We start from the raw sequence: 25686 nt of genomic DNA, 5'->3' as shown, positions 1-25686 counted from the left end.
TGCATCTAGAGGGTAGTGGTCAATGGCTCAAGGTCCCAATGGAGATGTGTGACAAATGTCAGTACAGACCAGGACTGTTTATTATCTTCATCAATGACACAGCAGGACTGAGAGCACTCTCAGAAAGTTTGCAGATGATACTGAGCTGACTGATACAGCTAACATGCTTGTGGGGTGGAATGCTGTCTGGAGGGCCCTAGACAGGTGGAGAAGTGGGGCCACGGGAGTTTCATGAGGTTCAACAAGGCTGTGTGCATTGTCCTGCACCTGGGTTGGGGTAACCACTTGAATCAGCACAGGCTGGAGGATGAACAGAATGACAGCAGCTCTGACAAGGACTTGGGAGTGCTGGAAAGTGAGAAATTGGGCATGACCTGGCAATGTCCACTTGCAGCCCAGCAAGCCAAATGTGTCCTGGGCTGCACTGAAAGTAGTGCAAGGTGAGGGAGGGGATTCTGTCCCTCTGCTCTGCTCTGGTGAGACCCCATCTGCAGTGCTGCATCCAGCTCTGGGGTTCTCAACATAAAGACATGGACCTGCTGGATGGAGTCCATAGGAGGGCTTCAAAGATGATCAATCAGAGGGCTGGAGCACCTCTCCTGTGAAGACAGACTGAGAGTTGCTCAGCCTGGAGAAAACTCTAAGGAGACCTTATAACACCTTCCAGTACCTAGAAGGGGTTATAAGAGAGATGGAGAGGGACTGGAAGGGCATGCAGTGATAGGACAAGGGGGAATTGCTTTAAACAGAAAAAGGGCAGATTTAGATCAGGTATTAGGAAGAAATTCATTATTACAAGGTAGTGAGTCACTGGCATAGGCTGCCCAGAGAAGTTGTGGATGCCCCATTCCTGAAGTGCTCAAGGTCAGGTTGGATGGGGCTTTGAGAAACATGGCCTAGTGGAAGGTGTCCCTTCCCACAGCAGCAGGGGACCAGAATATCTTTTAGGTGCTTTCCAGCCAAAAATATTATAGGATTCTATAAGCTAAAATAAGAGAAATGAAGAACTTTTAATACCAGAAAACCACTCAGAGAAACTGGTGTAATTGATTAAAAAAGCCACCGAGATGGAGGACCCCAAGCCAGAGCAGGCATATGCGAAAGGAGGCTGTGATCTCTGGCTGTGAGAAGTCCACACTGGGGCAGGCTCCTGGCAGGACTTGTGGCCCTGTGGGGAGAGGAACCCACACTGGAGCAGGTTTGTTGGCACAATGTGTGACCCTATGGAAGGGCCCCAGGCTGGAGCAGTTCCTGCAGAACTGCAGCCAGTGGGAAGGACTCACAATAGAGAAGCTCACGGAGGATGTCTCCTATGGGAGGGCCCCCATGCTGGAGCAGGGGAAGTTGGTGAGGAGTCCTCCCCCTGAGGAGAAAGTGGTGGCAGAAACAACGTGTGAAGAACTGATCACAGCTCCCTTTCCCCATCCTCTTGTGCTGCTGAAGGGGAGGAGGTAGAGAAAGGCAGGAGTGAAGTTGAACTTGGGAATAAGGGAGGAGGAGGGGGAAGGTGTTTTAAGATCTGTGTTTATTTCTCATCTTCCTACTCTGATTTGATTTGCTATAAATTAAACCAATTTCTTCAAGTCAAGTCTGTTTTGCCTGTGACAGTAATTGGTGAGTGATCTCTCCCTGCCTTTATCTTGTTCTATAGGCATTTCATTATATTTTCTCTTCCCAGCAGAGGAGGGAAGTGAAAGAATATATTTGGTGGGCACGGCATCCAGCCAGAGTTAGCCCACCACAGATGCAAATGGAGCAAAGCAAATAGAAAGAATTTTAAAAAACAATTATCAACTTGCTGTATATCCTGGAACTTTACTGCCTGATTTATTTTATCCTTTATTTTTGGCAAGAGATTGGAGTGAGAATCTTTCTATTTAAAAATGTCTCACTTTTTCTCCACAGGCCTTTCATTCAAATACTAGACTTTTCAGACAAGGACCTAGACACTTCCATCTCAGTATGGCACATTGACAGTGATGAACATAAACTTGTGGGGAGATATTTTAGGATGTTGGAGTCTTAATTGTTTTTCTCCCATTAGTGAGCTAGGCTGGTATGGAGAACTTGAAAAACAGACTTATATGTCAGAGATGTTTATAAATGTATTTAAAATACAGATATTTGAATCCTGATTCAAAAATTAAAACAGAAGAAAACAGAAGAATTTCAGAAATGCTTTGTTCTATACTCCTAATCAAATATCAGCATTAGGAGTTTAATATTTTCCTGACTTTATAAATATCTGATCTGAGTAATAAAATACCTGAGACACAAGCAATACTAAAATTAGCTAGTCACTGTGATAGACTAGAATACCACTGCTAAATTAAGCTTGTACAAACCTTTTTTATCTGTGGTGTACATGGCATGGAATATTTTAATACTAGTGTTGCTATAAAAGCATATTAAACTATGTTCTCCTTTTTAAATCTGTCTATGAGGGACCTATTAGAAGTTCTGCATCAGTACAGCTTAGCAAAATACAAGTTATTATGGGATAATATAAAATTGTTCTATAGCCTGCGCCATCCTTGTTACAACATCCAGTTCTAACAAAGTAACAAGTACAGTGAAAGAGGTACTAAACTCATTCTCCCATCACTTATTCTAACTAAACACTAAATGTATAAACATTTCATACATGAGGTGAATTGAAAAGTTCATGACAATGTTAGCAGTGAAAGTGCTAACTTCTACATTTTAATTGCTTCTTGGCTTAACTGACCAGTAAGAAGTAGAGAATAATCCTGAAACAAAATTTATATTATGAATACTGTGTTTTCTCTGTTCTTCTCAGTGAAAGCACAACCAACACACCGGCACCAAGCTATCTAATTTACTCATGAACTACACTTTCACTTCCCTGCATTAGGTATGGCAGAAACCTAGGTCAAATACTTCAAATAATATCCAGTTTTCTCTAGAAGTCTCCAAGTATGTCTGCAGTCTTCAGAATCACTGCATAACTTCTGTCATCAGTACACTTTTCTGCAATGAATTGCATCAACAGTTCCATGCCTCTTGTGTCAGCTGGACATCATAAAAATTTTCCTGAGGTACAACAGGTGGCTTCTGGGAGCACAAGCCACTTGTACAAAGGTCCTCTACTTCAGTAATTAAAAAAGTCACAACTCTCCTGCTTCAACCAGAACAAATTCAATCCCTCTTTAATAACTGCTTGGACAACTGCTTACTGAAGAAAGGAAACGACAGCTCATTAAAAGGGAAGAAAGAAAATTACAAGAAAACCCAAAACCCAAAAGAAGGGCTGACTGTTTGGGGATTGAACTGAACATAAAAAAAAAAAAATTGGTTTCTATTGATTTTTAAAATGAGATTACTGGAGAAAATATTGACCTCTTATCAGTCTGTCTGACTGTCATTCATTGATTCTTCCCCTTACAACTAACACTTCTGTATGTACCTTAGATTATTTTCAGAACTTAGATTCTTGGCTATTCCTTAAAATAGTAAATAACAGTTTTTTGCTTTCAACAATTGTATATTTTTATTTGTGTATTGTGTGCTTTATTTGATGGAGAATTTGACTTGGTGAAAAAGCCATATATTTTTGGATCTAACATTTCATGAGGGTATGTACTGCTTCAGCCTGTGTAAAATCTATGAGCAAAATTGTGATTTCCAGTAGAAATCAAGATTCTTAATTCAAATATGCTATACCCATTGAGGTCTACTGTACTTCTACCACTGTCCTGAAATGAAAGTGATAAATTATCTGGTGTTCAGTCTGTAATGAGTCCAGACTTTTTGTTTTACATTTCTGCCTTGCGTTCTCAGTAACGCTCATTCCTGACGTATCTTGGTGCCTTCAGATATCTGTTCGTTCCCCTGTGCTCTTGGTTTCCCCCTGCACCTACCCCTACACCCTTTTACTGAATGTTGCCAGCTCTCTCTGTGCCTCCTCAGCTGTCCTTCATCAGGGCCAGAAGCATCATGTCTATGGCTCATCCTGAGTGACAGACATACTAATGGATTAACCAGTACTCGTGTCTTTAGTGGGCAACATCTACTGCCAAACGAAACAGCTGAATTCTCCCCCTGCAATTTCAATCAGTTCCTCTCTGTCATATAGCCACTGATTCTGATTAAACCAGCAAAAACCTAACTACCTTTGAAAATTGATAACTGAGATGCATTGTGACTGTCCAAAAGGGTAAAAGGTTATCAGGCACAAAGTGAGAAGGGGATATAAACTGTTATTTGATAAGCCTAGTTTCCTTTTGAGGTTAGGCTGAACATTAAAAAAAGGCACTATCTTACCACAAAAGCTTACTGAATAGGCCTTGAAACCTGATGATGAGTAGACTTCTGGGCCAGAAGGTTTCTTAGGCATTTACTGTTGGAAAACTGTTATACTAGTGCCTACCATTAGGAAGCAATCTCAGATATAAACAAGAAAGATAATCAAGAAGAAAAAATCTCAGCTTTCTGAAACTAAAGAAGAGTTAGTAAAAAAGCCATTGCCATTTTATTTAGACAAATGTGGCTTTCCTGATTACCATCTACCAAGGTCTCATGAAAAACAGCACATTAGATTGCAAAGAAGCAGTCACAGCGTACCTTGGTTACAAGCACCTTCTGCTAACCCAACAGAGCAAGGGCAGAGCTTCTGAGCTTACTCATAAGCTACTATTAACATAAAGACTTTTGACATTTGACAGTCTGAAAACTGGAGCTGAGCAAGACAAAAAGGCTTTATCAGGTCATCTGCCAACTAGAGCTGCAAGATCTAAATTCCTAATACACAATGTGAGGAGAAAAAGTTGCAGCAATCAAGTTAGGTACCTGCATTAGACAACTCTCTCTATGCCTGCAGTTTTGGGTCTTCAAAATAGTTTGGTGTCTCAAGCATCACCAAAAAAACCTTCCCCTAAGAAAAAGTTAATATAAAGGCAACCTAGGTCTGAACACAATGTTTAAGCTACAACTAAATTACTACATGTTCCCTACTTGCATAGTTTTTAGGGGAGGATAATCTTGTAACTGTACTCTCTATGTGTATCCTAAATGCTGAAGATCACAATTAGTCAGAGATTAGCCTAACAATATGCTGATACCATAGCAATCAGTATATTTTTAACTGACTAGTCCTGATGCTCAGATGTGCTGTCAGACAACAGTAATCAAAAGCCCTTTTTTCCTCCAAAACATCCAACCTTTTTTAACACAAGCAAAAAATTCTAAAATTATGTGAAAGAAATCAACACAATAGTACAAAGAGAGCAGGGCTGTGGAACTGCTGTAAGGGAAATTGTTTAACAACATGACTAACTTCCCTCCTTCCTTCCTTAGGACCAGCAGTTTTATTGACTCATTTCCCTCCTTCCTCTTTCTTCTCTACCTGAAGACCTAAAAGTTTCTTACTTTGGAATAACCATTATGTTTATATTCATTGTTTACATTTGGCTACTCACAGTTTTTTTATTATTCAAATTGAAAACCAATCAAACAGTAAACAAAATGTTCTATTCTTGCTAGGAGACTGGGATCTTGAAAATAAATGTTACAAAACAAGTCAAAGATGCATATTGGGGAGCTATTTGGATATTTACACTTTGAAAGAGGTGAAAGCTTAGCAGATGGGAAACTTCCCCACTGAACTGCACCCAATGTACCAGGTTGAAGTACTAATCTGCTTAAGAGAGGGAGACAGAAGCAGACAGTAAGAGCCCTTAAGACAATTAGCAATGCAGCTCTTTCAATCTCCAGTTAGATAGTGTTCACACTCAAATAAAACAATAATTAAGTCTTATGTTTCTGCACTGATCACAAACAGAAATCAGTACAACTTCAGGTTACTTGCAGATAGCTGATGAAGGAAAGAAGCTCGGAAGGCAGGAAGAGCAGAAAGGTATGAAGACAAAAACCAGCTAATTTAACAAACACCCTAAAAAATTAGCTTCTCAGCAGCACAGCAAATATTCCTCAAATCTGTAATTTTTCCACTGTCATTTTGAATGTAACTGTGTGTTTAGAGATCAGCATGTACATGTTCTATCAGCTTGGTAAACAAATACCTATCAGCTGGTAATGGATCCTAATAGATTGCTCTGCTTATGTGTTTATCTGGATTCCTCAGCCTCTAGGTCTGAATCTTCTTAACCCTTAGCACAAAGTTACAGAGCATTATTTTTTCTTTCTATTATTGATAACATAGGAGCACCAGTTTGTCTTGAGATCTTCTCACACTCTAGAGACCACAGAACATAAAAATCTATACTCTCCACAAATCTAGATGAAGATTTTTAAAAGTAGTAAATCCACCCTTCAGGATCTGAACGTGTGTGAATATGTACATGACCACAAACACAAAACTATCATGCAATCCTGTTATACCATGCAGTATAAAACACAGGAGCAGTAGATCCAAATTTGTGAGAAATTATATTCTAATTGTATTAATTACATTCATTTCCACTATTTTTTAAAAACATATAGGACTCAATAATTCAAGAAATGCCCTATAAATTAACAAATGATCAATGTGAGAATTATAAACTGAATAAAATAAAAGCATTGCTATTTCAAAGAGCATTAAGACACTTTATATTTCAAATACTTCAGGCAAAAAAAATCCTTCACTTTATAAAGACAGAAGTCAGACTTTACCGTAATATTTAAAAACCAGATCATCATTAAATCAGAATTCAAAATTTTGCAGTTAAATGTGTGTAGGAAGTAATAATGAATCCTACATATTCCCTTGCTGAGTTGTTATCCATCTAGCATTTTCCTTAGAAAAAAAATCCACTACAGATGTATTATTGTTAGGCAGCAGGAATTTGTTTTTTTCACAGGAAAGGATTAAATCCACAAATTTTATAGCAGAATAAAATGAACAGTTGCACTGTCCTGGAAGTATTCTATGTTGAATATGGAGTTTTATAATAAGGGCCAGTATGAACATTGCACACAGTATTCACAGTATGCAACTATTTTCTCACACAGTAGAAAAACAGATTTACAGGTTTTTTTCTATCGATAAATATGTAGAAAAAATATTTGCCTGTGTACATCTGTGATCCTTACCCTCTGACTATCTGAGCATCTTTAATATTATGCTTCTTTCAAAATGTAATGTGTTTCTCAAGAATAAAATAAAAATGCATGAACAATAATGGCATCTTCTTTCTGAAACCTTCAGGCATTAAAAAATTAGTACTGATGAACTCAAGCTTTCAATTAAATGTGATGTACTGTACCTGTAAATGTTTTACAATGTTCACAACTTCTCTAGTTGAATAGGGGTAGTTAATTGTTCCTTGGTCAGCTAAGCTCCTGAGCTCTCCAAAAGCAGCTACCAGTTTCTGCAGAATTGCCTCTGGAACATCGGGACCATATTGTTTAAGCATTGCCAGTTCTGACTGTGGTTTGGGATTATCAACAGCATGGCAACTAAAAATGTCCCCTATAAAGAAAAAAGAAAAAGCACAAAGTTAGATAATTTATAAAGAAATAGCATCCCAACAGCCCCTTTAAGTTTAACACTGGACCTTTAATAGAAAGATATGACTCAAAAGAATGCTGAGTACCAAGTTGCTAAAACTGTGAAAAATGTGAAGTACAAGCTATGAGGAACATTGAGGTTTCTGGAAACATAGAGATCTTGTCTGTCATTCTAATGAAGCTGATATCATGAGGGAGAAATCAACTTCAAGAAGAAACAAAAGTCAAATGCAGGTGTAGGGGGATAGAAGATAAGTAAATGAGGGTAGTATGGAAAGTAATTGTACCCCCTAAAGAGTTGCAGCTGGGTTAATTATTAAAGATTAGGAGCAGGCCTGATTCTAACAGGCCACACCTGTAGCCAATCAGAAGAGTGTTGTAAAAGAGTGGGTTGGTTGGTTGAGGGGCAACTGGAGTCAGTTGGCCATTGTGAGGACAAGGAAGAATCACTGCCTAGAGGAGCTGCCTATAAAAAACATCAGGGAGGTACAAAACTTCAGCAATATGGAATCCTTGCAATGTAATGATAATAGAACTCTTGCACTATAATGACAACATGCAGAAAAAAATAAGAGAAGAAAGATCTTAAGAAAACGTAACTGGGTTGAATCGAACATATTTTTGAATTCCTTTGAAACACCACAGAATTCAGGGAAATCTTGAAATGCAGGAAGGCCTAATGCAAACCCAATTAAAAGGTCTAGACAAAATACTGAATTCATCTTATCGTTTCTCCCTGCCTGTCTTGAAGTATGGTAAGAAATTTGGCAAGATATTATTTCCATACATTGACATTATATTGATACCAAACATATAATCTATAAATTGAGTTTATTCACAAAAAGTCTCTGAACTGTTGTACAAAACTTTGCAGAAGCATGATCAGATCCTGCAGAAAAAGGACAAACTAAAAGCAGAAGAAACTCTAAGCTGAAAAAATAATATCATTATAGAACCCCAAAGACTCAACCACACCTCTGCCATGCAGACCAAGAGCAGTAACACTGGGATGATTTTGTTTAAAGGGTCCATGTAAGGAAGGAAACTAGGCTGTGAAAAATAAACATAACAATAAATTCTTTTGGGGCAACATAGCTTTGTGAAATTCAGAGTCAATGAGTTTCAGACAGAGAATGTCCATTCAGAGGGAACCTCACCTGAAAAACAAAGAACTATTAAGTAGTATGGAATTGGGTTTGCAATTGCTTTTTTTGAGTATATTTTGAGTAGATTTCTTACAGATTAAGCATTATGGCCAAAGTTAACAGGCAAAACCACATAAATTAAGGTTCCTGCATGTCAATGGCCAAGCTAACACAGATAATACAGTCAGTGGAGTCTGGAGGGTATTCAGTTCACAGCCATCATGTAGCAACAATGCTAAAACCTTGCCAGAGGCCCACTTAGACTAACAGTGGACTATACAGGCCAAAGAATTCTTCACCACTTGCCCCTGTTCAACTTAATTTTGTGTTTTTGCTGTGAGATGAAGCTCTAGGGAATCTTTGCTGACACACAGAATTTCCGAGACCTACCAAGAGCTTTCTAAACTAAGGCTTCTGTTGATATGAACATCGTTGGTGTGAAATTTGGACAGCTTTACCTGATACTGAGATAAATTCAGTATCTTGTCAAACACACATATTTTACTAAGACCATATACATGGAGAAGCAAGATTGAGAAGCGGGTAGCACAGTGCTAGCAGCAAAACATACAGTAGCCTTTACTACTGAAAGCAAAGAAAAGAACCATCCATCAAGCTACCGTCTCTTGTACCAAACAGGACAGTACCCAAGCTGTGGCTTGTTTGATATGGGAAAAAAAATAGTGAGCAGTTCAAAGAGCTGTCAGATGTCAAGTTTACAGTTAATTTGTTTGGAGTATTTGTATACTCTATACACTCATTAACAAAGATTTCCATAATCTTGTCCATCCAGATCCCATAAAACAAAATAGTTTTAATACAGATGATCACATACAGCTTTTCCATTCAGGGCAAGTTTGGGCACTTTTATTAAGATACATAAATTTACATTATAGTCTTAGTGTCTTACATGACATAAAGTATCAATCAATATGCATAAGGTCCCTTCTCCTCATGAAATCTAATTGATTAAGACAGATATTCTATTAGTCAAGTCTATTAAAGATCATAAATTAATATGAATCACTTACCCAATGTGCCAAAAAAGTCATTACCCAAGAAAGGAAACCCAGGCCTATTTGCCAGAACTATCATTCTAAAATCAGGATGAATAACTATTACATTTTCTCTCCCTTCTACATGAGCATGATCTGGAAAAGAAATAAAATTTATTACTTGCATATTTAAGCTTTGCAATACTGAATGAATGAACATAATTAGATTGGGTGAAGAATTCTTAGAATTAGAAGAAAAATTCTTCTAATTTAATTACATTCCTCTTAGAACTAGAAGAACAGTTACACATCATTCAACTGAGTTTTCTAGCATTCATTTTGAAGTTTCATAGTTTGTTTCACAAAACTTTAACCAAAGTGTTTAATTGAAAAAACACAAAAATGCATCCACTGTTCTTGGGATGCAGACTACCTGTTTTCTTTATATTTAATTTCACTAAAATGGTGAAGCCAATGGTGAATAAAATGTGATTTTATATAGGTCTGACACTATTTGATCTGGGAAGACAGGATCGAAATTCCTCCTGGTTACTATAAAATTTGTGAGAACACAGAGATACATTATTTAACACATGTGAAGACTGGTTCTCCAAAACTACTCAGACTGGCCCCATTCAGAACCTTGTTCCCTTTCAGCATGATTCCAGTGGCACATGGTGTTTGGGAATCCTCTAACTGCCTCTAAAAAAAACTACAGTAATAATTAGGACTGGCTAGAAAATATTTTAGAATAAGCCCACCTAAAGTTTATAATGACAAGCAAAACTCAAGTGCTCCATGTGAGTATTGAATGACTGCTACACTCAAACATTATTCCCCATATTGTTAAAATTAAACTAATTATATAAAGTTTAGTATTGAGTAGCATCAAGAGATACCTTCAAACATAGCCTTTTTTTGAAAAATAATGAAAAATAGTTTTTTCATGGAACTCAGATGAATTAAATTCCATCAAATTACAGATAGCCTCATCCTGCAGGATATATTTAAATAATAAAGTAAGCATATAATCAAGTAAGCATATGCAATATTTGATTAGATAAAATCCTTTACAATTTGACCACAGATATATAACATATCTTCCTTCTAGACCTGATCCAGTGATACCCCAAATATCCAGATGGGCATAACCAAGATCATAATTTTCTCAACTAGATCTTTATTTCTTATGGTGAATGAGAAGCAGAGAGGTCAAAACTTTCTGGGTTAAGATTCTTTATAATTCTTCAACAAAATTCACAAGAACGCTAGTTCTAAAAAACCTTAGCGACTATTGCAAAAGTAGCAGAGAAAATTACTGTATATTCTTTAATTGTTAACTTCTTAGCAACAAACTATTTATCCATTTGGAATGGTCTGTGTTGCTACTGAGCAACTGAAAACCAGCAACATGTTACATTTTACCGTAAATGATGAAAACGCTGTAGCTCTACTTACTGGCAACAATTCGCCTTCCGTCTGACAAAACCATTTCCCCACTTTCTACTAAAGTTTTTAAGATACAGGTAACATTTGTTGGTGCTTTGTCTGCCTCATCAATTACCAAAATATGGCCGAACCTCACTGCTTTTACCTAGAAGAGAAAGGAATCATAACATCACTCCTGGCCAAAACGCTGCAAGGAGCTGCATTACTGGTTTCTCAGTGAGCAGCAGTGACACCTCAGTGGCACTGAGACAAGAAAGGGACTCAGAACAGGGACAAGCTGTGATCAAACCACAATAGAAGGAAGAGGAGGCAGGTGAGACAAGAAAGTTGGGTGTTTCCATTTCTCCTGGATAGGGATGGAAAGCGAGGGAAGTGAGCAGCCTGACTGAACGACTTGGAGTGCAGAGACATGTAAAGCCAGTTTGCATCTAGACTTTCAACATGTAGCTGGAAGAACTGAAGAATGGCTGTAACAGCTGTTTGGAGCCCAACTTAGCATGTAGGTGTGAGGTGCTGCAAAGGAGGAGGGGGCAAATACCACTCTACCAGTTAAAATGTGTCAGGTTAATACTAAATTATTTTCCATACTCATTTTGTATGTGGGGACTCCCAAGATCATAATCTTATTCACATTTGGCACAGCAAATGTGACCAATGTGACCCAATAAAAATTATTAAAATGTTTCTTACTAAACTCACTCACTGGGCTATGAAAAATCAAATTAGCAACAGTTTAAATAAAAAAACAATTGCAAATATAAAATTCAAATGCTTCTACTGACCAGTGGCGAATCTTCATATATTATAAGACCATCCTTTACAGAAGGTTGTAGGGTAAGGCTTTGTACAGTGGTATCCCTGAAATGTGGAAAAACAGATGGTGTTAATTCAAAATACAGGAATGTTAGTTACAACAAAATACAAAATGAATAAATGAAAAATTGAATAATCTCTTTTTAAGAGGAAAAAAAAAACTTTTTTAGACTATTGAATAACTGAGAACAACAGTGTGTATGCTTAGTAGTCAAATGTGAATATCCTTGCCTCTGCCAGGACTTTCACAGTAGTTCTCCATTTCTCATAAACCCTGAAAACAAAACCCCTGAGAAGAGAACCAGTATTTTTTTGCATGCAGTTACATTAGTGATGTTATTATTTCTCGTTAAGTATGCCGAAATCATCATTTATGTGACAAACAGCAATTGTTACTGTTTTAGCTGTTCTTCTCCACATGCCATCATGCAAAAAACCTACAAATAAACAAACAAACAAAACAACCTGCCATGTGGATTTCTTAAAATCAATTATTTTTAGTTCTAAGCCCTACTGGCTTGCTACATTTTATATCATGACCAGTATAAGCTCTTAGATGGGACAGATGCTTCAGTAGCAGTTTCTTTCTGAAATTTGATTTGTCTTTGAATTGCTGAAATACCTTTTCTTCAAATTTAAAACAGTGCTAATTAAAATCTAATTCTCTGTAATGAGAATATTGCTTAATCTTCACTATTTAATCTATTTTAACCACCACTGAATGCACAGATAAATAAAAAAAACAGTTGCAATTCAGAAAGGTGAAGCAACAGACATCACCACAATGGATTCACCTAAATAAATTATGTTCATAACCCAGGGAAAGTTTAATTGATTGTATAAAGTACTTGCTCAGACCTTTGTCATGATCTGTATAACCAACCCCATTTTGGAACCCACTTTGGGGTTCAGAAGGACCAATGAGCTAGAGAATAATCCAGACCTGGGTCATGACAGAATGTCCCCATGACTCCCATGCTTTCATGGGCAAAAGGAAATTCAATTTTGGGGCAAGTTGGTTTTGCCATCCCTTTCCTCCCGTTTTTCAAAATTTGGATTAGTCTGTGTCAAAAGAATGATGGGCTGATCCAAGGACAAAAGCCATCAGGAAAACCTCTCTTAACACTGCTTGAGATCCACATACTGGTCCATTAGTAAGGTTGGTAACCTTTGCACTGTATGTAACATTTGATACAACAAAAATCTCTTACCTTTCACAGCTGTGCTGTGTAACAAAACTGTTTGCTTAAGCCTAGCTGACTCACTCTTTCAAATATCCACTTAGTTCTATCTTTAATTTTGCAACACCGTGTAAAAACCAACAATTTTGATAAGCTCATGGGTACAGGAAATCAAACAGTACTGTTAGCAGTACTATTAAGTGGCCAGCTTCCAAACACAGTTTTTAACTGAGAGGATAACTTGCACATTTCCTTTATTTGAAACTGCTGTCAGCAGGATTTCTGTCCCTAATCACTAATAATTTCTTGTTTAGTTTTAAGCCCACAATTGATTTATCCCACAGTTTCCATGCACAGAAATAAAGCAGAGGGCAGAAAGAGAGACTTCAAATGTTTAGCTACTCGATCTGAACTTTAATCCAGAAAGGGAAAGGTTACAAAGATGGGATTATATTCAATGCAATTAACCCTGTCACAAGTAGGCAACCCTTCCCCAAATAGTGACATTAACATTGTATTCACTTGCAACATATAATTTATTAAATCATTAAAATAAGCAGTAGCACTAATCTAGTATCTTAGAAATCCTACTGTAGACACAAAAACAAAGCTTCTATTGTCATCCTCTGTGTCAAAGCAATTCATATGCTGGGCAGAAAATCAATAACAGATCCAAAAATAACAACAAACCAATGATTTTTGTTTCTTGAACACACATTATTTAGGGACTAAATTCTCAGATTGTATGTATCAGCCTACCTCCACTATCAGTTAACATTTCTGGTTCAAGCCTATATAGTTGCAGATGCAGAAGAATTTCCAAATGCGTAAACCAAATGCTAGAGTATTTGAAGGTCACAGTCACAGGTACTAATTAGTCAGAAATAACTCAAGAAAAAATGTTCTGAGGAATTAATACAAGGTAAAAAGGGGAAGAATTTGTCAAATTTGAACTGTGATCTCTTTAAAGTAATAGAAAGGTGAGAAAATGAGGGGACCTGAGGATAGGCCAAAAATAATGTAAAGGAAGATGAATTACAGGACGCTTTACAGATCATAAATTTGCACTTAGGAGATAATGGATGAAAAACAATAAAGTGAACAAAACACATCAGGAAATTAATATCTCCAGTGATGTGCTGTCACACAGATGATGACACAAGAAAAGACAAAAATGTCAGATGATTTTCTACTGTAACATGAAATAGTACCTTACTTTTGCTGAGCGAGTTAATCCTCTGGCTCTGCAGAGATTACTTACAGCCTCCTAATACAGGATACTAAATTGTGCTTAGTATTCCACAATAATCAGCAGCCCACACAAATCCTTAGGATGATCTCATTCTTCAGAGAAGACAGAATTGACGTATTTTTTGGGAAAATAAACACTACAAGAGTTTACTGTTCAATTAAATGCTATTACAAAAGTAGCACAATAAAAAAAAAATACAGAAGGTATCAAACTAAAATAAAAATGGACATCCTGAATCTGTCTTCTAATTTTTTTCTTATTTTATCTTTCTTCTGCTTTGTTGATAGTTGGCCTTAGTATTTAAGGAAATACATTGGGGGATTTGCAGCGTATTACAGAAGTTAAATGTAAGTCAAATATTAATTCCATTGGCTTGATAATTTAAGTGTATGTGAAACTCCTGTATTTGCTTAGGCTATTACATTCAGACATGTATGAATGGTTTTACAAGGGTTATGACAGATCAGTATTATTTTCCTTTCCAGAATCATATGCTATACACTTATATATCATTAATTTCTGTTCTTCAGAAACCTACCATGACCCAAACACAGTAAAGAATGGCTAAAAAGAAACTGTCTCCTTTGGGTTTTTTCTTAAATTTCCACTTTTTCATGAATTACATAAATGTAAAGGCACTGAAATGTAGAAAAAATAAAAACGCACTAAGTCTGAAATATTTTTGAACAACATAGCAAGCAGCATTTCCTAAATGCAAAATATATCTGGCACTCAAAATTCCCACAGGAAAGCAACTAAAAACTCCAATTCACTTTCACTTAGTAACAATAGCACCTTAATAATAACTAACAGGCTCTAACAAAGACATGAATCCCAAAACCTCCCAATTTCATCACATTCAGCAATGAAAATAGGACTGACACAAAGAAACAAGACTGTAGGAATGCAGAGGTAGAAAAACTATCTGACATACAGTCATCTTATTCAACTGAACTGATTTTATCTTTATCTGATTGTAAAAGAAAAATAGGAAAAGCTCACTAACATCTTTCCTAAGAATGTACTTTTATCAAGGAAGCCCTTCTCACAAGGGCTCCATTTAAAAAGAAAAAAAAAGAAGAAAAAAGAGAAAAAAAGAGAAGAAATATTTACTACTGAAATATAGTAACTCCTCTGACATGACCACTCAATTCATAGTAGGACTTCTGAGAATTCTTCTCATGTTTTTTATTAGCTCCTATTGCTGTCTTTTATTTATTTTTTGCTGCTGCATTATTTACCCTAAAGGCAGCTATTTCTGAGGTCTGCAGACTGACTCCAAAATACTGCTGTGACAGTTTCTGTTTCACTGACAGCAACGCCTTCCTTCTGGAGAACAACTATGAACCGTGTCAGGAGAAGTTTCCATCAACCTCAGAGAGTTAGTTGTTATCCTCCAGTTTAACAAAAGGTGCTCCAATGCTTTAATTGAAGATTTGAGGAAGGCTTGTGCCCAAATACAGGACACAGTGTCAGGCCCCAGCTGACATCACAAACACTCACATTCCCTGGAATTATTCCATCTTGACAAGTGCAGAAGAATACACTCCAGGCTTCTGTGTGTACTTACACTGAGGCTAAAAGGGTAAGAGATTGTTTGTGCAAGGTAACCTTGTGTTCTAGGGGTCCCTGCTCATGGCAACAAGGTTATATAAACCAAGCTCACTCAGGTTTGGCCTTCTTCTGATTCACCACACAAAACTTCACAGTAGTTAAAAGGAAAAACCAGAGATGTAGAGTGTATGCTCTAGAAATTCTTCTTCATTTCTGTGAGGCATTTTTTATTAAATACCTATGGACATAGATACATATTTCTACATGTCAATCAGACATGAATATACCCATCTGCTGTGACCTAATTTGAAAGAGTATTTGAAAAATAATTAGTCCAAAGGCCATTTGAAGCTGTTAATTGGTCAGTTAATCCACTCATGGATTATCCTGATGAAGAGCAGGCAATCCCAACACAAAGAATCAATCCGCACGATTTTGACATTTACAAATTAATTTCTTTAGTCAACCCATCACAGAGCCATTGCATTGCATGACCTGACTGCTATGTTTAGGAAATTCTGAAATATCTGAAAAGCCAACCAGATGTCTCACAGCTCTGTAAAAATGACCCTGTAAAGGCTTTCTGACTTATCTGTAGGAACTGATAATTAAATTCACCTTTTTTTTTCCTGCTATGCTGTTACAGCTACTCAGCAGGACATAAGTTTGTTTAAAATGCAAGAAATTATTTTGACTATAAAGGTACTCATTACTCAGTATGACTGCAGGTGGCAGAAGAAAGGTCAAAGGGAATTATGTTTAATTCATGGTATATGCTTAAATTTGAAGTTACACAATTACTTGTATGTGATCCATCTGCCAAAACAAAATACAAAATTCACTCACCCTAATCATAAAATCCATAAATGGGGAAACACGACACCCTGCAGCTTCCCTTATTGCTTGTAAGAATACATTTAATTGAGTAAACAGTGAGAAACTCTTATTTCAGCTTTAGAGGAAAATGAAACAATAGGGTCTTCTAACCTGAGCTGTTTCTCTGTAACAGCCATGCAGCAGGATATTAAACCTGAATTCAATTCCTACAAAAAAAGAAAAACGAAGTAGCTTTCTAACACCTGGAATCTGACAATAAAAGAGCTAGTGAGCCAGCTTATGAAAAGCTAACATTGGAAACAGGGACCATTGGCAGGCATGAAATCTTGGAAGCTTTGCATTGCAACTCTGTATTGGCTGAAAATGTATTTAAGAAAACAGGCAAAAAACAAGTAAAAACTATAAAGACACCTATAATATAATCAATGCACTCAGGGCTTCACAACATAAATCTTCATGACAAAAATGTATCATCTTATTACTTATTTCCTAACGTGAGTTACATAAAGAATAAAACACACAATATAAAGTACAATATTAAAAGAAAATAATCTAAACATTAATGACGCATGAGTCATGAGGAAAAATTACCTAGATTTTTGTTTTGTGGCTGCCAAAACCCAAACCCACAACACAACATCTCCCCTGCCTTTGCTGTGCTCCACTGAAATAAATCAGTGCAGCCACAGAACACTTCCTTGAACAGCCCAATACGGAGATGGCTTTTCTGTATTGTTCATGTTTAAAAACAGACCTGCAGAGCTATATCAGCATTTAAGTTATTTCATGTGGTCATATATTCTTTCCAGAGATGATAATCAAATGCAATTCTGAGAACAAGTACAATATAATTCTAGTATTCACCTGTATCTTGGGCAAAGGAAGCTGTTTCTTCTGAAACAGCTTTTTAAATTAAAATTTTAAAAATTTGAAGTCAATAAAGCTGAAAGAGTAGTTTTAAATTATCTCAATAAGGGAAACAGATAATTGAATTTTATACTTATTACATGTGCTGAAAAAGAGGGAAAGAAAATTAAGATCTAAAGATTAATGGACAGTTTGTAGTAAGTATTGCTTGTAGGGACACCATAAGCTCATTTTCCTACCTTAAACTCCCCATTAATTGGATTGTTAAAGATCCCAGCAAAATTACGTTTCGTTTGAAAAGGATAACATATGCAAACTCAGATAAGTTTTGGAAAAAAGATCATCAGATTACTGTAATTTATTAGGGAACTAGAAAAGGCCCAACACAAAATGCAGTAGATTTTTAAAATGAACCCTGTATCACACTTTTCAATCATCAGTCACTAGAATAAATATAGTAACTGTGACAGGAAGATGTGATATCAAATCAAGATATTTTAAGCAAATTCTTTGTAAGGAAATGCATTGAGACACATAGAACAAGGTAGTGTAATATCTTGAAAGAGTAAGATCATCAGATACAAAATAGAATTTCAAAGCAGTTAGTATTCCATTGACAGTGTCAAACATCACATTTACAACAATGATAAATTGCTGTAGTGTATATGTAAATGCTTAGAAAAATAAGTTATCTCAACTTGTAAGAAAAATATATCAAACGGAGAACTAAGACTTAACACGGCTAATTTAGGGGTAAACCTGTTTTATCAAAAGCTGAAGAAGAAAACTTCCTGCGTCCTCTATTTCAAGAAAAGGTATCACATCATATTTACAAGCCGTTCTAACATTTTTTACTTCATAGAGAACAACCCTCACACAGTAAAAAACATTCCCTCTTTTTGTCATATGAAGATTCATATTATCTTTTTTCACAATAAACTAATTTCCTAGAAGATGATTTTCTTGATACACAGAAGAACAACGGAACGAAACTAATAATTTCGCATCTGCAGATTCACTGAGGTTTTGAGCAGCAGAAGATCCATTCATAGCCATTAATAAATGACTGATGTGGATTACACTTCAGTCTACACATCAAAAGCTTCTATTTCTGTAAGTGATGGTGATGTTCTTATGCAGATCTATACACTGAAAACATTAGAGTTGAAGTTGACTAACCTTACTTATCATGACTTCTGACACATCTTCAGTAGCTCAGAGAAGGGATCCAGTTCTCCCACTAGTTCTCAAGTTCCCATCAGAACAGAAAAGGATCAGTACTCTTAACTCCTGATCATTTTCAATTGTATAGAGGAATATCTGTGATAGGTGGCAGAGGAGACTGAGCTCCAAATTTTGCATTTGCTACAGCTCATCTGTCACTGACACAGCATGAAGCTGGAAACATAATGGAGATACTTCTGCTTACCAGCCACTCATTTAAATGTGTATCACAACAATAAATAAATATTCTAGAAGTTATCAAATTTAATCTCATTAACACACTGTTCTGAAAACAATATTGAGTCTGAAGTTGTTTCTTAATTCTCATAACTTTAACTACTGTTCAGACTAACACATTTGAGCATCAGCTAAGGACAGTGCAAGTGGCTTCCTCTCATGCAACAACCACTGCTGGATTATAAAATTTTATAAAGATAAGATAAACTAATTTTAATTTTTTTTTTTTTGGAAGACTACAACATTACTGCAACACACCTAGAACAAGAGCTAGGGGTCATCCAACTGCTACCTTGCAGAAATTGCTAAATCACAGAATCAGAATGATTGAGGTTGAAAGGCACCTCTGGAAAACATTTAGTCCAACCCCTCTGCTAAAGAGGGGCATGTAGAGTCAAGATACTCAAGACAGTGTCCAGCGTCCAGATTTTGAATATCTCAAAAAATCAAGGAGCACAATGTACACCAAACTTTAAAGAAAAGGTTTTGATATACAAAAATGAACTTCATGCCTTCCTGAACCTAACAAACACGTTTCTTCGAACACAGATGTTCTGCTATTATTTTTTGTAAAGGCATTGTCAAGACAGAGAGGTTTTTGTTTGCTATCAGAGCAATTAAGAGCACAATTCATGATGGCAGATGGTAATTTCAGAGATTTCATGTTACCAGTAGATCTTTTTCGCTATGCGACTTAAAGCAAATCCAACACCAACAGAACAGCGGTGACAGCTTTCCCAGGTCTTGCTCTTCCCAATATTTTACCAGTTGTTTTTAACTGCCTAAATTAGTATATGAGAATAAACTACATTTAAATATTTATTTTATTTTTACACTTTTGTATTAAGCATAGCAGTGTATTTTTTTTAAATTTTGATGAAAACTAAAATCAGATAGCAACATATGACTCCGAAAAGCTCAATGCATATATATTAATCCACATGCCTCTCCACATTAAGCATTTATACCACCAGAAACCACCATAAAAATTGTGTCACTAAAGCTTACATCTTCCTAGTCAGAACCTAGGCTTTTAGGAAGCTTTCTATCAAAAGTCTCCTCACAATTCCCAAAATCCTCACAAAACCAAAAAAACGCAAAAAAAAAAAAAATCCTTCCAAAATCCCCAAACTGGAACAATAAATCAAGCTTGAACTGAAAACAGAAGGATAAATGCTGTAGTTCTGTATATATAGTCATCACAAAAGCAGTAACTGCAAGGAGGAGAAATCATTCTAATTGAAACATAAAAAACAGCTTGAGAGTATGACTTAATTCCAAATAGATGCCAACGTAAATGTTTAAATGACAGATTAAGAACATCTTCCTCCAGCAAAATCATTCTTTGTGTAAAATTAGTTAGCAATTTGATCATAAGAGAAGTAAAATTAATCTCTTTTTCTTTGATCATATCAAAGGAGACAACTATTTAGAGTCCATGATACTTTCTTCTGACATTTTTATGTAGGAGAGCTGGGAGCTTACAGTTTTATACTTATCTATTGCTCTCATCAGTGCTAAGAAGGATTTTACAGTCTTAACAGGGTATATTTTCTTGCCTGAGTCTTCTCTAAAGTTATTTTTTTTTCCTTCTTTCTGTGGAATCTTCTTGGTTTTAGAGACTGTGAAAGTCAAAGCAAGATATCATGAGGGGATTAAAAAAGCAAGATGTAATGAAACATAATATAATAAATATACAATAAAGAAAAATAAAGCAAGATATCTTTGTGAGGGGAAGCAGAGGAGCATGCACTGAACTCTTCTCTGTGCTGACCAGTGACCCCAGGGAATGGCCTGAAGTTGTGTCAGGGGAGGTTTAGTTTGGATATTAGAAAAAGGTTCTTCACCCAGAGAGGGGCTGGGCACTGGAACAGTTTCCCCATGGAAGTGGTCGCAGTATGTCCAAGTCCAAGAAGTGTCTGGACAGTGCTCTCGGGCACATGGTGAGACTCCTGGTCCTGAGTAGGGCCAGCAGCTGGACTTTGAGGATCCTAGTGGTTCCCTTCCAACTTAGCACATTCTATGATTATCAGTTTCCATGAAAATTATTTCCCTGATTTAATGAAATACTTATTTAGTCTACCAAATGTAACATCAGATTTTTGTGTAGAACCACTGGAAAATTCTTTCCACATCACCCACAGGAGAGATAGCAAAAGCAGAAACAGAAAGGTTCATAAAATAATGAGGCTTTCCAGAGCTCATTAATTTAGGAGCAACACAAATAGTCGTTACATTAGTTTGGAGAACATCAAATTTTCTTGGAGAACATCAAATTTTCTTACAGTCAGTTCTAGTTACTACCTGTAAAACCAGTACATGTTTAATTTCTATAAGAACTCTTAAAAGTCCTTTGTTATTAGACAAAATAAAGCTGTTGTTTATTCTGTAACATGTAGCTGGTGTCCTGGGTGAACAAAATGGAGACAACCATACCAGGAGGGTAAACAAAATTTGGAATTTCTCTGCTGAAACTTACTCTTGTAGGAAAGGAGGGACAGGGAAATCCTGGCAGATGGAAGTTCTTCCTTAACACAAAAAAGCAGTAAAATGTTTCATGAGTTCAGAGGCTGTGCTGAGCCTCTGCCATATTACCTGTTTCCATAACCCCACAATGAATGCAATGAGACAGCTGGTCAATTCCTGATCAGCTGCTAATATTAGGAAGTATGCAAGAGAAAGCAGCCAATTTTTTTAATAATTCAGAAGCACACATTTTTCTTAATTTCTGCCATTATTGAATCTAATTGCAGCTTCCTTCCATTAAGATTTTCTGCTTTATGGTATCAAAATGATTTATAAGACTTACAAATTTCAAGAATATAAAACTTCTCAATGAGATGCTGTAGGAAATGTTAAGAGAAAGTATTTATAGCCTCCATAAGCAATCAAAACCTTTAGGTCAGGCTGACCCTTCCCATGTGAATCAGTTGCAGAGCAAGTAAATACAGATGTCCCTTTTTCTGCCTTTTATCTCCTCTCATCCTCTTGAAGTACAAGAAATAAAATGTGAGATTTTAAAATGACTCCTGGTAATAGCTTATTGCCTCTAAGGCAAATACTCCCTGCTTGAATGTCATTGAACATATGTAGAGTTAGAACAGCAGAACTCCTTAAACTCTTTCATCAAAACAGTAAAAAAACTCAAACCAACAAAAAACCCCACCCCAAAAAATTTGTCAAGATCTGTACTTCAGGTATACAAGCACCATTAAAAGCATTATATTTAGAAATACTTTCCTTGGCATGCTTAAAGGTACTTACAGTAGCTAGCTAGGAAATCTGAAGAAACACACAGGGCTATCAAAGATGAAGTGCACATTCTAGAATATTTTCTAAGAAAGTACATCTATGCCATAAGCTACTGACTGAATCTCCCCCACAAAGTATGTAAAAGCTTACTAGGAAACTGTTTGGGTATTTTGTAAACTTGCTCTTACTTTGTTTTCAATCCAGAAGAGTGCACTAACAATACTCTAATCCTTGTTTAAACACCCTGTAAAGTATAATCAAAATATTATATAGACTGAGCTCTTCACACAGCATTTCAAAATACTACCCAGAAAATAGAAATTTCTGATTTTGCTATATTCATAAATTATTTTTCTATAATTACATAGGACTACTCATCATTTTCTGCTTCATTTTCTACTTCAACCTCTCTCCAAACCCCTGTAATCACAAGCAGTACCTTATAGAGACTATAGAACACTGTATTGACAAGACAATAAATGCACATTTTTCTTCCTAGTGATGTCTCAACTAGCATGTAGAATTTATACGTTCTACAGCTGCATGAAAACCCCAAACATGGTGCTTATACAATGTTCTCCTGAGCTATATGAATTCATATTAAGCACTGTTCTGCCTCATCACTGAAGAGCACACAAAAGGACAGAAATAGTGCAGTACTTTGTGACATAATTGGGATTGGCAAAAATCACAGTGTATTTTATCCAGACAAACTGGGTAGCTGTTCCAAGCAGGAAAGTTAATGCAAAGCTGAAAGTAGGAGGTCACAAAAGCAGAATTTCATGTAGAACTGATGGAAGTCTAGAATAAGTAGTATAAAGGAGAACAGCAGTAGAGAAGTTACGAGATAGAGCTGTCCAAGTATCAGGAATACAAGTACAAGACACTTGAAGACAAAACTCTGGGTGAGAAAGTGGGAGACAAAGTGTTACGGAGACAGTGCTGTTAATGGGCAAAATACCAAAGATCAACATTTTCATTAGCACTATTTAAAAAACAGTGATTATGGAAAGAGACAGGGTGATGAAGCTAGGAAGTTGAAGACAAAGAGATAAAGATTAGGAACAAAGCCGAAATGGGATTCAGTTCAATTGAAAATGAGTCTTCTAGGTATATTTATCCTTTATTTCCACTTATTAGTTTCAAGTTCATGTTACACAAAGCAGGCAGATAATTTCCTATTATTTCAGCTTTTGAATTGTTTTCAGTTGGTTTTTTGTCTTGAAGTCTGTTTTTTAGCTTCAGATGTAATTTTCTAATCCAAACTCTTATGGGTGAGAAAGAAATACATGCACTTAGCAGGAGTGCCAAAAGAAAAAAGCCAAAAACCTTTACTATGTAGAATGTTTCTTGTCTGATGAGTGATATACTCAAACAATTTTTCCCTCACACAATACTGCATGCTAGGGAAATCTTTCCAGAAATGACAGCAAAATATAACTTGTTTTTTGAACAAATTTTAGCATCAGCACACTTCTACTTCCTCGTGTATCAAACAAGATGATTGCACCATATTCTTGTACCCACTCCTCAACCTGTCAGCTTATTGCCTCTGCCAGACACATTCCTGTGGTCCGTGTGCCACTTAGGGGGCCTTTGTTCAAACACCAAAAACACATTAATTTCAGAAACATGAGTTTTAATAACATGAGAAATTTGATTAAAGCCAAAAAGTATGGAAATCTAACACATTCTTACCTGTGTAGCTGTAAATACTCTCTGGGTCTGTTCAAAAGGTGAAGGAATCTGTCAACAACCTTGTTTTTCCCAACTCCCTGCAGTAAACAAATATAATATTAAGACATAATACAGATGTACATACTTATGAGTTATAAAGACAGAAAAGATAACTTGCCAAAATGTTTAAAATACTCTCCATACTCCTTCATAGGTAAATACAAGTTCAACCAATTTCACAAAATTCTGAACACAAGTTGATGACATGTATTTTATTTTATATATATATTCACAAAATAGTTATCTATCTTACTAGAAATAACCAGAAATAGGATTGTGTCCCTAGAGTTATGTCACACATGCTATGCATCCTTTAACTAACACAAGTTTTTCCAGCCTTTTTATTTCACAAAGGCATTGCAATGTCAATGCTAGGAAGTTGTCTTGCACTTTATAGGCAAAGTTAATTCTTAGTGGTCATAGGACACATCCTGTAACTGTCACATGGAATTTGGGCACAGCCTTGGTAATAGCTGCTGATCACATTCCACTGCAGTTACAAAAAGAGGCTCAGATGCAATCAGAATTCAACTGTAGATAAAACTGATCTCTAACTCTACTGAAGGACATCTGCACTAGCAAGCTGTGGAAAATGATGGCAGTGAATTAGGTGTTGTCAATGCCCTGGTGTGCCTTGTCCTAAACATTTTAGGAACTGATATTTCAGTCCAGGTCTAACCTAGACTCAGGGAAGGAATTATCAAAGAGCACAAATTAGGTGGGCTGCTGGGGAACATCCACTTCACTCTCATCCTAAGAGAGATGGATATGTACTGAACTGCAGTAAGGAAATTCCCTTCAAAAGTACATTCTAGATCTGATCTGAAATGCTAATGTAGATACAGACCAAGGTGACAGATCACATGCAGAAATTCTTATCCTGCCTGCAAGTAGGGGGCTGCAGGAAGCTCAGAATGCTACAGGTAGCACAGAAAAAGGAAACAGCAGAAAGAAAAACTCAATCATAGACCAGCCAAAAGTTGTTTGACAAGACCCTATCCCTCTCCTGAGATTCTCACTCTGACTGCATGAATGTATCTAGTAGTCCACACCAGTGTAAAGAAGATAAATATAACCCAAAGAAAGATTAAAGAGATTAGATTTAACCAATTTGAGTTTCACTAATCTGTTTTACTTGGCATTGAAACAGAATAGGAGCCTTCAGAGCTGCAAGTTATGACATTTATGACACTAAGTTCTAGCTGAGTGATGCTAACTGCCAGCTGCAGAATTGCAAACTGTTTAAGCTTCTTAAAATGGGACCACAGTCTCTCTTTCCTCTGCTACATTTGTAAGAATGGAGAATCATGCACATATGTATAATGAAATCAGAGGAGGAGAGTTCTCACCATGAGAGCAGAGGAAAAAATTCTGCAGAGGAGACAAAAATAGAACTACCTATATTCTACTGCAGACTTGACTCCCACACAGAAGAGCCAACTCCGTTAGTGCTCTGCCGCACGCCTCCTCACAAATCTACTTCAGAAGAATCTACAGCTTTATAGAGGTGTAGTAAGAAGCTGCAACACACTTAACACCTTTCACAGTAGTTTCTGAAAACTGTCACCTGAAACAGTTCTCCACTGCTGTGAAAGGGGATACCATTCTGCTCACAGGATCTTGCAGGAATTTATAGGATATACCCACTTGGGAGAAAATATTCAAGTTCAGAA

At 36.5% G+C, this 25686-nt stretch overlaps 1 protein-coding gene across 1 annotated transcript in view; it reads right to left on the bottom strand.

Moving 5' to 3' along the window:
* Window positions 1–25686, bottom strand: part of VWA8 (von Willebrand factor A domain containing 8) — a 191082-nt gene that overhangs the window by 81486 nt on the left and 83910 nt on the right. The window contains exons 21-25 of the mRNA XM_005487303.4: window positions 23975–24051; window positions 11842–11917; window positions 11069–11204; window positions 9647–9766; window positions 7227–7432 (exon numbers count right to left, since the gene is read on the bottom strand). Coding sequence (XP_005487360.2) covers window positions 7227–7432; window positions 9647–9766; window positions 11069–11204; window positions 11842–11917; window positions 23975–24051 — 615 coding nt within the window. The remainder of the gene's footprint in view (window positions 1–7226; window positions 7433–9646; window positions 9767–11068; window positions 11205–11841; window positions 11918–23974; window positions 24052–25686) is intronic.

This window comes from Zonotrichia albicollis, chromosome 2 (assembly GCF_047830755.1).
Source record: "Zonotrichia albicollis isolate bZonAlb1 chromosome 2, bZonAlb1.hap1, whole genome shotgun sequence".
In the NCBI taxonomy this organism is placed as follows: domain Eukaryota; kingdom Metazoa; phylum Chordata; class Aves; order Passeriformes; family Passerellidae; genus Zonotrichia; species Zonotrichia albicollis.
Note: the sequence above shows the minus strand (reverse complement) of the source record. Positions and strands in the feature narration are given on the sequence as shown.